Here is an 18170-nt window from a genome sequence, read left to right as displayed (position 1 = left end):
AGAAAATATTTTAAGAAATGTGGATCACAACATGAAGTCTACAGGGTTCAAACTGAGACCCCCTCATCTGTAGGTCTGTGTCCATTCTCCAGGCCAGGTTCACACACCACCAATCTCTTATAAGAGATGCTGACCCATAGCAGAACCAAAATGCCCTTTCTATACTACTTTTAGCTAAATTCATGCACGAAAGTCCTATTCTTGGCAGCCAAATATTTATTTGTGCATTATTTCTCATAGCTCAAAGGCAGGAAAACCAGGTTTACACCACTAATGCCATCAGCATAGCTGTGGTACTGGGCAGCTCTGCAGGAACCAGGAGTCCTCACAGTAGCTTTCTCAAGCAGGTTTTTGCACATTGGCAGCAGCCTCCCTGCTATTACAGTGACACTGCCAGGGACAGCCAGCCCAGCCAAGCTAAAGCTATTCTGAGTGTATTTATGCAGGCTAAAAACTGCACAAAGCAGACACTTTGGTAGCACCAGGCTTTAGAACACCACCATGCAGTACAAGAGGCAATATTCTCCCAGACCTTTAGATTGTTTATTTACCCACCTCAGTTCATCTCCTTCTTTGCACTGATGGTCCCAGTATAACATTTTTAATTTAAACTGTGGCATTCTGGCAACCACCTCAAGATAGCAGGGTTTCTTTTTGAACTGAGGTTAACAGTCTGAAAGACTCAAGCAGCCTGAACAAGTGAAACCCCATAGAGACAGGAGGTATCATTCCCAGGGGTTCAGCTGCAATATTAGAGGCATCCCCAACGATGCAGCTGCACGGTGAAGCCTTTCTTGCCAACACATTTCAAGTGCACATGGTGGAAAAGGTAAAGAGAAAAACCTTGACACTACCAGCAAGCGTCCTTCTGGCTGGCTCAGGGAAGACAGCTTTGCTATGTCAGTACAGCCGAGACAATAACCCCATTCCCCAACGGGGCAGGAGCCAAATTCTGCGGGAAAAGCGACAATTCAGCACTGCACGACCACGGCATCCCGACCCCCGGAGCTGCGGGGCACGGCCGGAGCCCCCAGCAGCGCCGAGCATCAGCTTACCTGGAGCGGCCAGCGCTGCGGACCAGGGCCGGAGAGGAGGAGGAGGAGGAAGAGGAGCAGCAGCAGCAAAGAGCAGGGAACTCTCCCGACCCCGCAGCTCAGCACCCGCTGGCCGGAGCCGCCCAGGGCGGGCTCGGAGCTCAGCGGAGGTGAGAGCAGAGAGGAGACACCTCTCCCCTTTTTCCCTTCTTCTCTTCCTCCCTCAGAGAGGAGACACCTCTCCCCTTCTTCCCTTCTTCTCTTCCTCCCTCCGCCCCCGTCCCGCCCCTCCAGAGCTCGCCCCGCTCCCCGCCCGCTCCCTCCGCATCTGCCCGGAGCATCCCACCCTTCTCGTTCTCCAGGCGGGGGAAGAGACGGGGAATACCCGCTGGAGGAGACCCCGAAGCTCCCTCCAGGGAGAGGGGGATGTCCTCGGCAAACAGCTTTTGTTTTTCTTTTGTGTTTTCCTTTGTAAAGGAAGGAGCCGCGAAAATAAAGATGCGGGCAAACAAGTTTTATTTAAGAGCATGGACAAATATTTGGCCACGCGGGGCTCAGGGGATGGGGAGGGAAAGGCAAACACAAGCAGGGCAGGTTTCATCGTTGTTGCGGGCTGGTGCTGCTCAGTGTGTAAGGCTCTGGAGAGACAGGCACCGCACATGGGCAGCGGGAACAATGCCTTTCACAAGCGGCAGCGTGTTCATTGAATTACTTCGTAATTCAGGCCCTCTTGAAAACAAAAGAGTGTATTGAACGTGTGCATCAACACAAGAGCACACAGCTGTTCTGTTCAGAACCCAGCACCTCGATAAACCCTTAGGCTACAAAGCGATGGCTCATCTCAGGCTCCTCACCCTCCTTGTGGTTCCAATAACTGGTTAAATGAAGCTGTTGGTGAGTGCCTCTCTAGGCTGTACTCTACCTCACATCAGCCTGCCAGCTGTGCTGAAAAGCAAAGCCTGAACGGAAATCAGGGACATGCATGCTCAGGATCTGCCGAGGGCTTAATTATTTCTTGTTAATTGGAGGTAGACCTGCTTAATTTTTTTAGACCTGTGTGTTGAAAAGTCATTTCCTACTTTGAGAACTGACAAGTTGCAGATGAGAAAAGTGCTAATTGGACTATAAGTATAATAATCCTATGGCTGTATTGCATTTAAAATCCAGTAAGAGCTACTACAGAGAGAGACTGTTTGAACTTATTTGAAATCAAAGATTACTGTTGGTGGAGTGCTTGGTCCTTATAAAAAAGGAGCTTATCCCTCTGAGGTGGGAGTGGAGCAGAATGGACAAGAAATTGGCTGCCATCCATCTCACGTTTAGGCAGTCACACTCTGAAATCAGCTGAGTAGGTGCTGACTTAGTCTTGAGTGGGTTTCTTTTCCAGAGCAGTCCCCTCCCTCTGCCACGCTGCAGTAGCTGTCACCAGTGCTGACCTGGATTGCCATGGGACTCCCTGCTTTATTTTCACCCTGAGGTGCTTCTCTGAGCTTGGCTCAGCTGCAGTTTCTTTCCCAGGACTGAAAGCAACAGTGCTCTGCTCTCCAGCCTCAGGGAGCCCAGGATTTTCCCAGCTTTTTCACCCAGCAAAGAAAACAGCTGAGCCACATAGGTAACCAGATAGGATGGCAGCAGTAGAGTCCTCAGGATGTTAAAGGTCTGGAGCATCAGGCAGATATATTTCCATGTGAGAGAAGAAAGTGAGGTGCAAAACAGCTGGGGAAGAAAAGGAAGAACACATTTGTCACTGCAATGATGTCTTTGGAAGAAGTTCCATTTTCAGAGGAATATACAGGATTTTGAAACCACCAGTGCTTGTTCCCTTCCCTCACCCATCCAACACAACAAATGTTATGTCCTACAAAAGAGAAGTTCAAGCTGCTGTGTTCAAGTCAATAGTTGTACATATGAAGAATTCTAGGAGAACCAAATAGTACCCTAGACAAGACCAAGCTCATTGTTATCACTGTTAGCTTTTGAAAAACTGCAAAATTAATGAATGTTAAATAAATTGTTACCACACTGATTTGGTACCACCTTGGTGGTGTTAACGGTCTCAAAAATGCTTTCAACTGAGGTATTGCTGATGCCATGCTGAAGCTCAGCTTCAGGGTGTGTTAGTCAAATAACTGCAGCAGTTTAAGATGATTCCAGTCCTTGGCTAGTCCAGCCTAAGCAAGGTTAGCACTCCAGCAGAACTGGTAAAAGGACACATGAGTGAGTACCTCAGTTGCTGCAAGTCAAAAATCCCAGCAATGTAACTGAGCAGACAGAACTGGGGATAATGAGAGTGGAGGCACAGGGCAGCTTTCCCTTGTGAGCCCCTTCTGCAAAGGAACAGACAGTCAGGGCACAGGGAAAGAGAAGACAGACAAAACATGAAGCTCTTCCACCACTTGAAATTTATCTTTTGGGATTTGTGTAAAGCCTAAAAGGATTAGGGCTGCTGTGTTTGGAAAGAGACTTCTGGCCTCAGTTCTTATTGAGCAAGTGAAATACACCTTATTTTCAGTCACATGATCCACCATAAGAAATCTGAAGCAACTTTTAAAAGTATGTAATATCAGCCATAAATACCAGGAGAGTTTCTACACACAGTTGAGTTAAACTTCTTACCTTAGACGAATAAGTAGAAAAATTTTTCCATTTTAAATGTAGTTCTCAAGGACTTTTAAAATGTGCATATACCTTTAAATAAATATACACACACATATTTGTGATAGTCATTCTGCACAACTTTATGTTACCTTTACCTCATCTATTACAGGAGTCATCACAAAATAGGGAAGGCAGAAAATAAAACTTCCTGTTAGTTATTAACCTGGCAGAAACCAATCTTGGAGCTTTGTCTTACCCAAGAGGCCTCTGAGTCAGGCAGAGGTGAAAAAAGTCAGAACTCAGGCACAAAAGCACTAGATATGCAAGGAGGCAGCCTGGTCCCACTACTCACCACCAGGATGTTACAGAAAATGCTCTTTTCAGTAGGGAAATATCTTATCTTCTGCCTCTGGGAGCAGCTGTTCAAGGTCACAGCAAGACTTTGCTTTTGGCTTTTTGGATTTAAGCTCAGATAAGCAGGTTTGGGCCTCAGTCTTCCCACAGTTCCACTGGATTGTGACTCCTCTTGCATCTCCGTACTGGATGCATCACTTTGGTTTTCTTCCTCTGTTAGTTCATCTTCAGAGTCAGAATCAGGCTCATCAGGAGATTCTTTCTTAATCTTTTCTATTCTGGGCATCTGTGCTAGAAGCAGGTTTAAAATGAACATGTAAAACACCTCTATGTGACTTTTTTCCCATGGCTGCGAGACTTGTATGTTCTAGTACTTGTACATCTAGGAGCTGGACAAGGTTCCTCTGAACTTTTTCCATCTGAAATAAAGGATTTTCAAACCAAACTAGACAATAAAAGGCCTTTACAAATGTTTAATTTTATCTAATTAGCTCTTAATAAGCTATTATATTAAAGGAGGAGCTGAAACACTTCCTTTTTACTTGTGCTTGCTGTAAACTAGAGTAAAAGTAGTGGATATGACTGAATTGGTCAGGGAGTTATTAAAAAGAACACTTTTATTTTTAAACCTGAGAAAAGCTTTAATGTTCTTATTCTGTAAATATGCCAGTATGTAAAAATTTAGTGATGTGTGTAGTCTTACTGGTTAAAATGTAATTTAGAGCATTTGTGGAAACAGGTGGAGGCCTGGTGCTAAAAGCAGTCACTACAGGGCCAGAAATTGTGAATGTAAATGTAGCAAGAATAACCTAGCAAGAATTACTCTGTGCAGACAAAAGCCTGAGCACACAACTGCAGTGTAAGGATGTGGTACAGCTATATAAAATAGATATTTTGTCCCTGATTTTGAACTTCCTCAGCTGGGATTAGATTTTTTTCCTCAGCATTAGAGCACAGTAGCAAGGCTTTATCCTCACGAGTGCAACAACAAGCTTATTATTAGTCTAAACCAAAGCCTGTTACTGGTTGCTGACATGTTAGAACAAAGAATCAGGGGTGGATTGGAAAAACAAACTGGCAAAATACAAAAATAAATGAAAATACACATCTTGCTCCCTTCAGAACTTTCTATCAGCCTCAACATAAAAGAATTCCTTACCAGCTCCCCCAGTAAAACCCTCCATGCACTCCCAAAAAGGAGAGGTGCAAGAGAACCATGAGGCCAGAATTTAAATTGTACAGAATTAGAGGATTAGGCTTGCTTTCTGGGGGATTTTTTGAAATAGAAACCTTTAAAAATTACTTGTGCTTTGTCTTTCTTAAATCAAATTACTGCTGAGAAAAAGGGAGAGTGTAAGAAGGGTAGGGGGCAGTTTGGTTGTCTTATAAGCATATTTAACAGAAAAGCATCATAATTTGTTTGGTTTTTCCATATGCTACCACCAGTACTAACAAACCTTCAGTTTCCTCCTGTGACAAGTGGCATTAACCTAAAAATAGCCAGCAGAGTGCTTTAAGGAGGAAGTTAACTTCATGCAGCAGCATTTTACCTGATCAACTTCCCAACTTACCTTCATTGAGCAGCAGCTGTAGCCAGATAATGGCGATGATCAGCAGCATTACAAAAGGCAAACAGAACCAGAAGAAAAGCAGTGGAAAGGTCAGCTCATTCACCAGAGGAACCAGGGGATACCTCATGGCTTGCTTCAGGTTACGCTAAGTTTAGAACAGCCCGACTGCTCCCCTTTCTAACCACTCTTAATAACTCTCATTGCAGCGCTGGTGGTCACAAGAGGAGTGATAAATCAGCAGAGGGGACAGCCCCGTGCTGGGGAGGGAGCAACAGGGATTAATGGGGGATAAGAACAACTGAGAAAGGCCAATCAAGTCAGATGTTTTCTTCAGCTGCTATTTAAAGGATAAATACAGGTTAGGAAGCTTTCAAGGCTTATGTTAAAACTGTAGTTGTAGTTCTTGTCTTTGGATACAGGGGAGATAACCAAGTGCTCCGGCAACTTTGAGACTGAGTAGCCAAGGTTGCTCCTGAAAATAAAACAGATTCAACCCTCCATAGAGGTGTAGAGGATGGACAGCTACAATATACTTCTTCCTGGCTCTTATTCATTGTGGAGCACAAATATGTCCCATATAGACTCTATTTTTAGCCTACTCTGTATATCCTCATCTATTAGTTAATCCTTTAGGGAAATAAACCTTTATATTTTAATTGCCCTTCTGTCTCCCTTCCCTCCAAGAAAGGCAACTAGCACATTTCATAGGATATGTGTCGACAAAAGTATTGCTTAAGAGTAAAGGAGTTTAGTAGTGATCAAAGGAACCAGATATGTGACTTGATAACTTGATATTCATCACACTGTGTGTTTCTCCTTCAATAAAATAAAGCCATAATCTACTGTTTACCTCACAGAGGGTTGTTTGGCTAGATTAATTGTTTGTGTAGCTCTCAGGAGAAGAGAGCAGTGATGTAAATGCACATTACAAATGATTGCCTACATCCTGAGCGTGTGCTTGTTTTAATGTAGGAACAGCCCCTTGAAATGAGCCTTTTAATCCCAAGATCTAAATGAACTCTGCAAATTCTTATTAATTCACATTAATAACACCTCTGCAGGATAAAAGAAAGCTATTAGCCCTGCTTTGTGCATTGAATAAACAAGTGAGAAAAGCCATTGCTGCCCCAAGCTTCAAGAATGCTCAATATTTGAATCCCAATTTCACACAGTGGGGATGGTGGGTTGGGGGCACCTCTGGAAATCAGGCTGTTGCTAATTTGTCTGCAGAGGCAGTGCTGAGAGGGATGGAAAGGAGCTGAAGCCATCATCTGTTTAATTCTAATTACAAATTGTGTATCTTAGTCACATCACTGGAAGCCCTTGGAGTCCAGGCTGGCTCTCACCGAGCTGAGCCAGCCTGGGACATCCTTGTTGCCATGGCAGGATGGATCCCACCCTGGAACCCCATTTCTCCAGGGAATGGGGGTTGAAATAAGGGGGAAAGGCCTTCCCCATTCCCTGCATCTCCAGAGGGGCTGGTGGCACAGGAGTGGCAAACACCTGGGCTGTGTCAGTGACCTCCTGGGCAGGTGGCACAGCCCAGAGCTGTGGGGTTTCACCTCCACACAAGCCACAGCCGTGGTGGAGGTTTCACAGCCCCAGTTTAAAGGGCAGGGGGCCCTATGTGAAGGGTAGCAGAAGTAGAGCCCAGCCCCAGGCTGACAGTGATACCCACAAATTGGATTTATTCCCTGGTGTGCAACAAGCCAATAATGTCACATTCCAGAGTTTATTTCATTAAACATTCAATAAACATTGTTTATTTCATAGCTGCCCTAGCCTGGGTGCTCAGTGGTGTTCCACAAATCCAGCACACCCCCATGGACTTTCCCTGCCATTATTTAGACACAGAAATTCAGAGCTAGTGACTTCCCAAGCACAGACCCTCTGTTAGGACTGGTTAGTAAATTCCATGCAAGGTACATCAGCCCAGCCAATTTCTGTGCATTCTCAGGGGAAGGGTCTTTTTTAGCATTATAACGAACATGTTCAGCTCTAGGACACAAGGACCTTGTGAATATTTTTAATAGATAGATAGACATACATCAACATCTTCCTTTGCTACATCCTTGGAGCTTGTTAGCTTCAGGATCTCCTTGATGAAGGGATGATCCTGCCTGTTCCACTGATAAGGTCTCCTTTCTTGCTCATTAGACTTGAAAGCACACAAAGGTCTTACATCAAAAAACATCCCAATTTAAGATAATCTAGACAGGTTCCACCCTGGGGGTGCTGGTGGACAGAGGCTGAACATGAGCCAGGTGTGCCCAGGGGGCCAGAAAAGTCAATGGTGGCCTGGCCTGACGCAGGAATAGTGGCCAGCAGGAAAGTGGTTCTTGCCCTGTGCTGGGCACTGGTGAGGGTCACCTCGAGTCCTGTGTCCAGGTCTGGCCCCTCAGTTCAGGAAGGACAATCTCTGGGGCTGGATGAGGCTCTGAACGAGCTGACATGGTTGTGTTAGGTCGTAGGTTGAACTCGATGATCTCAGAAGCATTTTCCAACGCAAATGATCCTGTAAGGAATGCCAGCAGGTTGGAGTAGACGATTGTCCCCCTCTGCTCTGCCCTAGTGAGACCCCACCTCAAACACTGCACACAGTTCTGGTGTCTCCAGCATCAGATGGACGTGGAATTGTTGGAGCAAGTCCTGAGGAGGCCATGGAGCTGCTGAGAGGACTGGAGCACCTTGAGACAGGCTGAGAGAGCTGGGGCTGCTCATCCTGCACAAGAGAAGCTTGTGTGGAGCCCTCACGGCACATTTCCAGTGTGTGAAGGAGCCACAGGGCGGCTAGGCAGTGACTCTTCCTCAGGAACTGCAGTGAGGGGGAATGGGTACAAATCGAAAGAGGGGAAATTTAGGTTTGATATTAGGAAGAAATTGTTTTACTCTGAGGGTGGTGAGCCTCTGGCACAGGGTGCCCAGAGCAGCTGTGGCTGTCCCTGGATCCCTGGAAGTGTCCAAGGACAGGGTTTGGAGCAGCCTGGGACAGTGGAAGGTGTCCCTGCCATGGCAGGGGCTGGAATGGGATCTTTTTAAGTCTTTTCTATGATTCTGTGCTGTGTTGGCTGCTTCCTATCCCACCGACTAGGTCTCGTCTCCTGCTGGAAGCACACACGGAGCTCACATGACGGAGCACACTCGTTTAAGATGATTATTTTAAGCCCCCGCGTCTGGCGGCAGCGGCGGCCCGGAACCGCTGTGCGGGCCCGAGTTCCCGGCCGGGGGAGGGCGGTGAGGCGCGCCCGCCATGGCGGCGCCCGCGCGGGTGTTCGCGTTCCGGGACGTGCGCTGGGCCCCGGACCCGGTGCTGGCTCCGAGCGCGGCCGTGCGGAGCCCGCAGCCGGTGCCGCTGGTCATCGACAACGGCTCCTTCCAGACGAGGGCGGGATGGGCCTGCCCCGACCCCGCCGTCCCCGCCGAGCCGCTGCTGCGGTTCCGCTCGCTGGCGGCGCGGAGCCGCGGGGCCCGCGGCGGGGCCGGCGCAGAGACCCAGGTGGGGAATGACCTGGGCAGCCCCGAGCCCCTGCGCTGGCTGCTGCGATCGCCCTTCGACCGCAACGTGCCCGTCCAGCTGGAGCTGCAGGAGCTGCTCCTCGACCACGTCTTCCAGCGCCTCGGCGTCTCCTCGCAGGTACCGGCGGGCCGGGGCTGAGCCGCCCGCGGATCCCAGAATGGTTCGGGTTGGAGGGGACCGGGGAGAGCACCTCCCTCCACCCCCTGCCATGGGCAGGGACAGCTTCCACTGCACCGGCTTGCTCACATTTCCGGGCAGCCTGGCCTTGGACACTTCCAGGGGTAAGGCAGCCACAGCTTCCCTGGGCAGCCTGTGCCAGGGCCTCACCGCGCTCACACAACAGGAATAATATCTAATATCTAATCTAAACGAACTCCCTTAAACTGCCTGTTGGGTAAAGCTCTTACCAGTGGTGTTTACTGACCACCTGCATACCCAGCTGTGTTGAGAGTTGCTTCTCAGATCACGGAGCTGTTGTTATCTGCCTGCATGATAACATCAGTTTGCAAGCTTTACTCAGAATGGAACTAAACTTCCACTAGTTTTCACTCACTTCCTCATTGCATAGATTCTGGTTTCTTAGATTTTTAATAATTTATATATGCCTTTAAAAGTCCATTCACCTTCTCCATTATGAGTTTATTCTTTGGTTGAATTAACATTAAGATCTTTTTTACCCCCTTAAACACCAGATATAATTTAACTTTCATGATTAATACCCTGCACATAAAGTGTTTTCTCATGCCCATTTTGGAGGAGTTGTTGATGGTGCTTAAAGGAAGAAGCAGAGATAAATAAACCCTGGATTTTTCTTTCATACCTTTGTTCTTTCCCCTTGTCTCTCCCAGGGCTGTGTGGATCACCCAATTGTTCTGACAGAAGCAGTTTGCAATCCTCTGTACTCAAGGCAAATGATGTCTGAGCTCCTCTTCGAGTGCTACCAAGTGCCAAAAGTGTCCTATGGCGTGGACAGCCTGTACAGCTTTTATCACAACAGAAGGCAGAACTGGCCCTGCAGTGGCTTGGTGATATCCTCAGGGTACCAGTGCACACACATTCTGCCAGTCTTAGAGGGCAGGTGAGTTCTGGGTGTCTTAAGTCTGGTGTAGCCACTGGCTTTTCAAGTCATGCAAATACCTCTTCCTCCAGCCCTGCACTATTATCTCTTGTATTCATTTATACTGATGAGTTAAAACCAGGTCTGCAGATTTTGCTAAGTTCTGTTGAGTTTTGAATTGGAAGATGCAGTGCAGCTCTTGTAAATGTTGTGTTTTAGGTGCTAATTTTGCCTTGATGTGTACTTCCAAAGGGGGAAGGGGGTATGTGCCCCAAGTGAAACTGGGCATTAAAAAACATACTTTAGGTTTTAAAGCAGCTCTAGGTGAAGTGCTCTGTGTGTGAGACTTCTGCAGCACTTGAGGCTTTTATCATTCTGGTTATTCTGCTACATTGCTCTATTTTCTCTTTTTACTTTTTTCTCTTTTTTAATCCTTACTGGGGGGGGTGACTTTATTACATCTGGTAACAGTTTCAAATTTTAAAGGTTTACACGTGTCCAACCAGGAAGCATTACAAATGTTAAAAAACTACTTTTAGTGCCACTACCCATCACTTCTCTTGTTAGAACAGAATATCTCCTTGCTGTAGCCAAAATTATTTAATATTTGGGGTTTTTAAAAAAACAGAACAGAGCCTTTTGAAGTAGAACAGTGACCACAGCAGTGATTGTGCTGTTGCCTGAGAAAAGCGGGTGCGTTAGATTCACTGGTAACCAAACCTTGAAATATGTATCTGTGAATATTCATCTACAGAAATCAAATAATTCAGGGGAAAGCAGGAGCTCTGTTTGATTTCCTGTGAATTCCCCCAGCCTGAGCTGTGCCTGTTTGCATTTTGAGGCTGGATGCCAAGAACTGCAAGCGCATTAACCTGGGGGGGTGCCAGGCTGCCGTGTACCTGCAGCGGCTGCTGCAGCTGAAATACCCCGGCCATTTCGCAGCCATCACGCTGAGCCGCATGGAGGAGATCCTGCACGAGCACAGCTACATCGCCCAGGACTACATAGAAGGTAAAACCAGCTCTAGTTCACCACCAGGTAGTGCTCAACCACACTTAGTTTGTCCTCTCTACCCCTTGTTTCGAAGTTGGCTCGAATTCTTACAGAAATATTCTACTGCTGTTTTGCTTTCTTTGTGGTAACCTGCCTCATGCATAACAGTGGTTTAACATTTAAAACTAAGACAGAAATGAAGTTTAACTACTACCAAAAAATCTGTATTGGTTCAAATTTCTCTGTGAATAAAAATTGCGATGCTTTCAGTGGAAAATAATTTAAAACGAGCTTATAGTTTCCTTTATACATCAACAAAACCTTTAAGCTGGTTGGCATTTCTGTGTTTCCTATCTGCTTAAAGGTTTCCAAAGTTGCACAGGACATTTCTTATGACTTTGTGTGAATTAAATAAGTTTTAAAATTTCCATGGCAACTGTCATCTGAAGTAGTGGCTAAAGAAAAGTGTTTTCTTTAAATTTGTCACTTTTGAGTGAGCCTTCCTTAGAAATTTGTGAGAGCTCTCCCTCCCCTTGGGCAGAGAGACTTCCATGTGCACTTTGTAGTACTTGGTGTTTCCTGGAGGTCAGAGCTGCCTGCACTGGGTGTGTGGCCTGGAGGCAGTGCTCAGAGGGGACAGCCAAGCTTGGGAGCAGCTGCCAAGAGGTGACAAATTCTGTGCTTGCACTATTTTTGCCTTCTTTCCTCACTTTTCATCCTTCACGCGGGGTGCACACAACACGCGAATCATTTTGGGCTGCCAGAACAAAAAGTTCCTTTGCTTTCCAAATGCCCAGAGCTGCAGAAGTGGCGGTGCCCAGAGTACTACGAGAACAATGTGCACAAGATGCAGCTGCCTTTCTCCAACAAGCTGCTGGGCAGCACCGTGGCATCCGAGGAGAAGCAGGAGAAGAGGCAGCAGCAATTGCGGCGGCTTCAGGAGCTCAACGCGCGGCGTCGGGAGGAAAAGCTGCAGCTGGACCAGGAGAGGCTGGACAGGCTGCTGTATGTGCAGGTAATGAAGGCAGAGTTTTGGTGTGGTGTCTTGGGAGGAGGGCAGGCTGCCCTCAGAGCTTTGTCAGAAGGTCACACATCATGGTAAGGAAGCTGTGAGTGTCGTGGGTGTTTTCTGTTGGAGCTTGCCAAGGTTACTTGTGAGATAACAGATTATTGATGCAGGGGGTGTTTTCAGTTTCTGAACAGCACTTCTTTTGGGAAGTACTTCAAATACTGTCAAAGTCTGCACAACATAGTCTCTAGCCATGCAAGCAGAGTGTCTGTACATCACTGCTGACTGCTGTGATTGCCCTGTCTTGTTCATCACAGCTGACTGTCTGTCCACAGGAACTTTTAGAAGATGGTCAGATGGATCAGTTCCACAAAGCTTTGGTGGAGCTGAACATGGACTCTGCAGAAGAACTTCAGTCTTACATCAACAAATTGAGTCTGTCTGTTGAACAAACGAAGCAGAAAATCCTACAGTCAGAAGTCAGCATTGAAGTAGATGTAGTGGACAGCAAGCCAGAGGTAGGATGTTTTCACCAAGTTAATCCTCATTTTATCTGTGAAGGAATTAAACTTCTGTGCTTACAAATGTGTCCCTTCAGACTTCATTGATGAGCTAAGCTTTTTCTTTAACACACTGCAAGTCGTTATTAAGTTGGCAACTGCTTCTCTCTTTTCAGAGAGAATGTCCTGAGACAACCATCCTTAGTCTTCAGTAGCCTTCTATTAAAGATATAGGGGAACCTATCAGTCTTCTTGTTAAAAACAGTATTTGTTTTCCTTTCTGTTCTTCCCTTTCAGGTGCAGAGAACTTTATGGTAAACAACCAACCCAGCCTTCATTGTAGCTGTCTGGTTTTGGTGCATTTAAGCAGCATGTTCTGTTTTGGTTCCTTAATGAAAGAATAATTACCACACTTGGTTGTTGGAGCTGTCTTGAAGATGAGAAGCTCCTTATCTGCTTTGCCAGACTCACACAGGCCCAGCACACAGCAGCTGCTGCCAAGAGGTGCTCTAAGGCTGCTTGTGCATGTGCTTTTAATTGCCTTTCAAGTCATACAAGACAGAGCTTTTTTAGCTTTATCAGCCTGTGTTCAAGGAAAAGGTAGAGAGAAAAACAGAAAATGGAAGAAGAGAGGAGAGATCCTTATGTAGTTTCCCCAGAGAAGCTGTAGCTAGACCATCCCTGAAAGTGTGCAAGGCCAGCTTGGAGCAGCCTGGTCTAGTGGAAGGTGTCCCTGCCCAAGGCAGTGGGTGGAGCTGGATGAGCTTTTGAGGTCCCCTCCAGCCCAAAGCATTCCATGATTCTATGATTATCAGTGCAAGAATCAAAATTATTGTGCTTCAGCAAAATTCAGGGAGATGATGGGCTTATGATTGTGGTGAAGAATCTTCCTGCCTTCTGCCAAAAGAAGATATGCTAGGAAAAGGAATTGAAAGACTGCCAGTTACCTGTGCTTTTTCTCAGTGATTGTGCCTAAATTCCAACATCTCCCACACCCCTGCTCTTTGCTAGGTGCAGTCCCAGACCTCAGAATGAATCCACAAGCTTTGCTGTTTGGTCTATGCCTTGAGAGAGCACTTAGAAATATCACAAAATCCCTTTGTAATACCAGGTGTTCAGCTGAGTTGTGTGTATCTTTCTGGTTTTGTCTTTTTCCTTTTCTTATAAGATACAAAAAGAAATTCATTTAACATGAGATATTTTTTGCAGTAAGGAACACTTGTAAACTTCAGTTTGAGTAATTGAATGTGGCTGAGTAGATATAAAATAGATACTTAAGATGTTTGTAGTTCTTAATTTTAGCCCATCCCGGAATTGCAACAAATGTTTCAAGTTTAAAATAACCGAAGCAAATATTTAGGAACAAAATCCCAGAGGTAACATTGTAACAAAAAAATTAAGACATTTTAGAAGCTGCTCCTACCTCACAGCAGGAGTCTGGTAGGATTTTGAGTGGTGCTTTTCATTAGGAAAGAGCTTCACTTCTGTGTAAAATAAAAGGGAGTTTGGTGCATCCTGTGAGCAAATAGTAGACAGTTGAAACTCTCAAAAATTGTGTGGTGGCTTTGTAGCTAGCAAATATTTGTTTTCCAGTCCCACACAAGCAAAATAGGGAATTTCATGGTAATTATAGAGCAGTTAGAGGTGCTGGGAGGGTACCAGGTTTTCACCAATATAAAAAGCTATTTTGCTAAGTTTTAATATGCTGTTATTCTTAGGACATGGCTGCCTGGCATCCTGGCCGTCAGCCTGGTGACTGAGGCCTGGATTTCTGAGCTGGCATTGGGATAAATTTCTTGGAAGTGGTTGATTTTTGTGCTTTGCATGAATGTCTGTATTTCTGTTTCCTGGGCATATTTGCTTTCAGGTATGTTAAAGAGTTGAGATTTGAGGAAACTGAGTTTTCCAGCCATGTTGCCAGAATTGAAATCACACCTGAGCTGACCTACCATAACATAATTGCTCTGTTTCCAGACTCCTGACTTGGATCCACTGGGCAGTGAACAGTCCCTGGAGGATGTGGAGAGTATTAATGAGTTTGAACCTTTATTTGCTGAGGAGCAGCCTGAAGTTGAGAAGCCTGTTGCTGCAGTGCAGGTTTGGTTTCTGTATTTACACCTCGTGCCAGGGGTTTGCATCCCAGTTGTCCAGCCAGTCTGCTGACATTTCTCCTCATGCAAACATTGTTTGCCTGCTCTGGGAAGAAATGCCTAAACTACACAAAAAGGACATTAAGAGAGAAATCCTGGCAATCTTAGCGGGTGGTTTAGGAAGAGAATTCCCTCTTGGCTCACTCTGCAGGCAGTGCCTGGTGTTGCAGTGCTGTGCTATTAAGGGAAAAAAGTTCTGCTGAAGTGTTTTTGTCTGTGATCCATAGCCTGATATCCCAGTGCACACAGCTTTCAACTTGGGAGCTTGAGCCTCAGAATTAAGTGGCTCCAAGCAGTCTATATTATAGAAAAAGTCCAGCTTCCCTGACCTTTTGGAACCTTGAGCATAATGCTGTTTCTCTGTGGGAGCATTACCATCTTGGTTTTTGTACAGAATTGTTTGAAATGTTGCTTATTCTAGAATATTACTGTTCTTTAACATAATTTCCCACTGCTTCTCAACATTTTATAGCCTGTGTTTAACCTGGCAGAGTACCACCAGCTTTTCCTTGGCACTGAAAGAATCAGGGCTCCAGAGATTGTCTTCCAGCCCTCCCTGATAGGAGAGGACCAGGCTGGTATAGCAGAAACCATGCAATATGTCCTTGAAAGGTGAGTTTACAGAACTATTTCCTTCAGACAAGCTTTTCTTCATTTGATACCAGCTTTTGAAATCCTGGGGGTTTAGCAATAATTTGAGAAAATATGTTGAATAGTTGTTTTTGGTGGGGGTCAAGCATTTTAGGTTAGATATGTCTTCCTGAAAGCCACATGTAACTCTGCTTGTTTTGAGTCAGTGAGTCTACAATTTGATCAATAACCCCATCAAAGAAAAATGTTTGAGCAGGCACCTCCAATATATGTATATTTGTAAATTACAGCTTACTACTAAACTAATATATTATAAACATATTAAAACACACACAAAAATAGAAATTAAAAAACAATGAGATAAAGGTGAAATAAACACTGTTTAAATGTATTTATCAATTTATCTTCCTACACCCCACTGGATTGTTTTACACAGACCCCATTTTAGAGATCCCTGGTCCAGCTCATTATTGAGGGAAACAACAGACCCTTGCAACAGTGAGCTGGCAGTCTCTGGTTTTGGGAGCCCAAAATCAGAGGTAACTTTTTAGAATTAAGATACAGGCACACCTGCTGGACATTTCCAGACAAATTAGCATTGATGAAATGTCACCCCTTAACTGTATCAAACAGGAGATGACATTTTCTGAAAGGTAAGAATTCCAGCCCTAGAAAGAAATCCATTTGTTGATTCATGGGGTACTGAGTGCTTTCAGGATTTTTTTCTGCCACCCCCTTAATTTCCAGAAAGCAAACAAAGCTCTTTGTGCTAGGAAAATGAATTTTTTCAAAGTGAATCCTGGGACAAGGTATCAGTATTCCCCACAGCTGTTTTAATTCGTAGGGCAGATGTCCTTGCGAAAGGCTGAAGCTGTTCTTGTACTTCACAGATATTCAAAGGAACAACAGGCTGTCCTTGTCCAGAATGTTTTCCTCACTGGTGGAAATACAATGTACCCTGGACTGAAAGCCAGAATCCAGAAGGAGCTGCTGGAAATGAGGCCATTCCAGTCATCCTTTCAGGTTTGTGTATTGCCATGATTACGTGAACAGCCTGTTCTGTGTTCAGTGTAACTGGGTGAAGTGCAGAGCAGGGGTACTTAGAGCATGGGCATGGAGAGGGCTTTAAGGCAAGACTCTGCAAACAGCTTTTTGACCTGAAAAGGTGCAGGTTAAGCAAAGATTCAGTTGCTCTTTGTGAAGACAGCATAGTGAGTAGAGAAAGGGAAAGTCTGCTTCTGCTAAAGGACCATGCACACAAAAGCATGTTCAGCTGGAAATTTTCAAATTGGTTGCTTAGGAATTGATAACAATGTGAAAACAGATTTGAACCCATTCCTAACATTACTCTTTCTGAGAGACACTGAGTAATCAGCTCAAATTTCTGAAATTCCATTGTTTTTGTCATATACCATTGTAACCATGGTAAAAAGGGCTTCCCTTTCCTGTGCTGAATTGCCATTGTTGTTCTGTTTTCCTTCCATCCAGGTTCACCTTGCTTCCAGCCCCATCTTGGATGCCTGGTACGGGGCTAGGGACTGGGCAGTGGAATACATGAGCCGTGAGGAGGGCTGGATAAGCAGGAAGGACTATGAGGAGAAAGGAGGGGAATACCTCAAGGAACACTGTGCTTCCAATGTCTACGTTCCCATCCGCCTTCCCAAGCAGGCCCCGCGGGCAGCAGAGGCTCCCAGCAAAGCCTCGGGCACAGGGAACCCCAGTGAGCAGGCATAGCCCTGTCCTTGGCACCCCCAGCGCTGCAGGGCAGAGTTCCTGAGTGCAGCAGGGCAGAGTTCCTGAGTGCAGCAGGGAAAAGTTCCTGAGTGCAGCAGGGCAGAGTTCCTGAGTGCAGCAGGGCAGAGTTCCTGAGTGCAGCAGGGAAAAGTTCCTGAGTGCAGCAGGGCAGAGCCTCGCTGGCTGCTGGAGCACCGAGATCCCATCCAGGTCCTTGGACACACTGGCACGGCTGGAGCAGCTCAGTGCTGCTCACACACAGCAGCTCGTGGAGAGGAAAAGTTGCTTCTTCACGACTGGCATAGTAATGCTCAGGGGTTTTGGAGAGTGTACGTTTTACAGCTTTTTAAAATGTAATAAAATGGCCTGTTTTTATATGGTTTTTTATTGCAGCAGGGCTGTAGCAAGCCGGGCAGCCCAGCAGGTGTCCCCCTTGCCCGTCTCACAATCGTCTGTCGGGACATGTCGGGCAGGTCGTGCTGCAGGGCACGGGGGGCTGAGCTTAGCCCGCCTCCCGAGGCCTCCTGTTCATCTCCTTCCTGCTAAACCACCTCCAGATAACCAGTGGGTACTTCTTGTCTCCACCGATGTCAGATACCGGTGTTGTGGTTGAAACTGGAGAGCTGGGCACACAAAGACATAGCCCTACATAAAGCACCGTCCAGAGGCACTGCCAAGCCTTGTGCTGCCCTTGAGTGGTTCTGCAGGCTGAGCAGGGCAGCTCTCTGATGGGACTTCTTGATCAAAAGTTGTCATAGCAATAAAGCAAAGCTTTTTTGCTTTACCACTAACTTATGTGTTTCAGTGATTTCACCTCTTTAGAGCTATGAGGATGGATTTGATTGGTTGTACCTTAAAAACACAGGTTGGCAGTGAGGCCCCTGTCCTGTTGTACAATATGTTCCAACTTAAATTTGCCTGGGGATTCAGCTGTCACACTGAACAGCTTGTTGCTTTCCCAAGAGAATAATCCGTATTGAATGCTGTACCCAAACCTAAGGAGACTCCATCAGTTTAGCAAAAGCTAGAAAAGGGAAGGTGATGGGGAAAATATCCAGACTG

General features: G+C 45.9%; 2 protein-coding genes across 4 annotated transcripts; one reads left to right on the top strand and one right to left on the bottom strand.

Annotated features, from left to right (window-relative positions):
* Positions 1–1539: 1539 nt before the first annotated feature.
* On the bottom strand, positions 1540–5768 carry ADIG (adipogenin). 3 transcript variants are annotated; one of them, XM_058850521.1, is made up of 4 exons: positions 5558–5762; positions 3985–4277; positions 2471–2750; positions 1540–1763 (listed from the first exon to the last, which is right to left on the bottom strand). In XM_058850521.1, exons 1-3 carry the CDS (start codon positions 5682–5684, stop codon positions 2502–2504), a joined length of 669 nt encoding a protein of 222 aa, XP_058706504.1. In that variant the 5' UTR covers positions 5685–5762; the 3' UTR covers positions 1540–1763; positions 2471–2501. The 3 variants fall into 3 exon arrangements, with proteins under 3 accessions (XP_058706504.1, XP_058706503.1, XP_058706505.1); XM_058850522.1 differs by lacking the exon at positions 1540–1763 and adding an exon at positions 3260–3361 and having other exon boundaries at positions 2614–2750; XM_058850520.1 differs by having other exon boundaries at positions 1540–2750; positions 5558–5768.
* Positions 5769–8769: 3001 nt separating this feature from the next.
* On the top strand, positions 8770–17893 carry ACTR5 (actin related protein 5). The gene is made up of 9 exons (XM_058850730.1): positions 8770–9191; positions 9923–10152; positions 10973–11142; positions 11922–12139; positions 12469–12651; positions 14608–14730; positions 15256–15395; positions 16265–16397; positions 16863–17893. The coding sequence occupies exons 1-9, from the start codon at positions 8808–8810 to the stop codon at positions 17106–17108; spliced, it is 1827 nt and encodes a 608-aa protein (XP_058706713.1). The 5' UTR covers positions 8770–8807; the 3' UTR covers positions 17109–17893.
* The last annotated feature ends 277 nt before the right edge of the window (positions 17894–18170 follow it).

This window comes from Poecile atricapillus, chromosome 15 (assembly GCF_030490865.1).
Source record: "Poecile atricapillus isolate bPoeAtr1 chromosome 15, bPoeAtr1.hap1, whole genome shotgun sequence".
Taxonomy (NCBI): domain Eukaryota; kingdom Metazoa; phylum Chordata; class Aves; order Passeriformes; family Paridae; genus Poecile; species Poecile atricapillus.
Note: the sequence above shows the minus strand (reverse complement) of the source record. Positions and strands in the feature narration are given on the sequence as shown.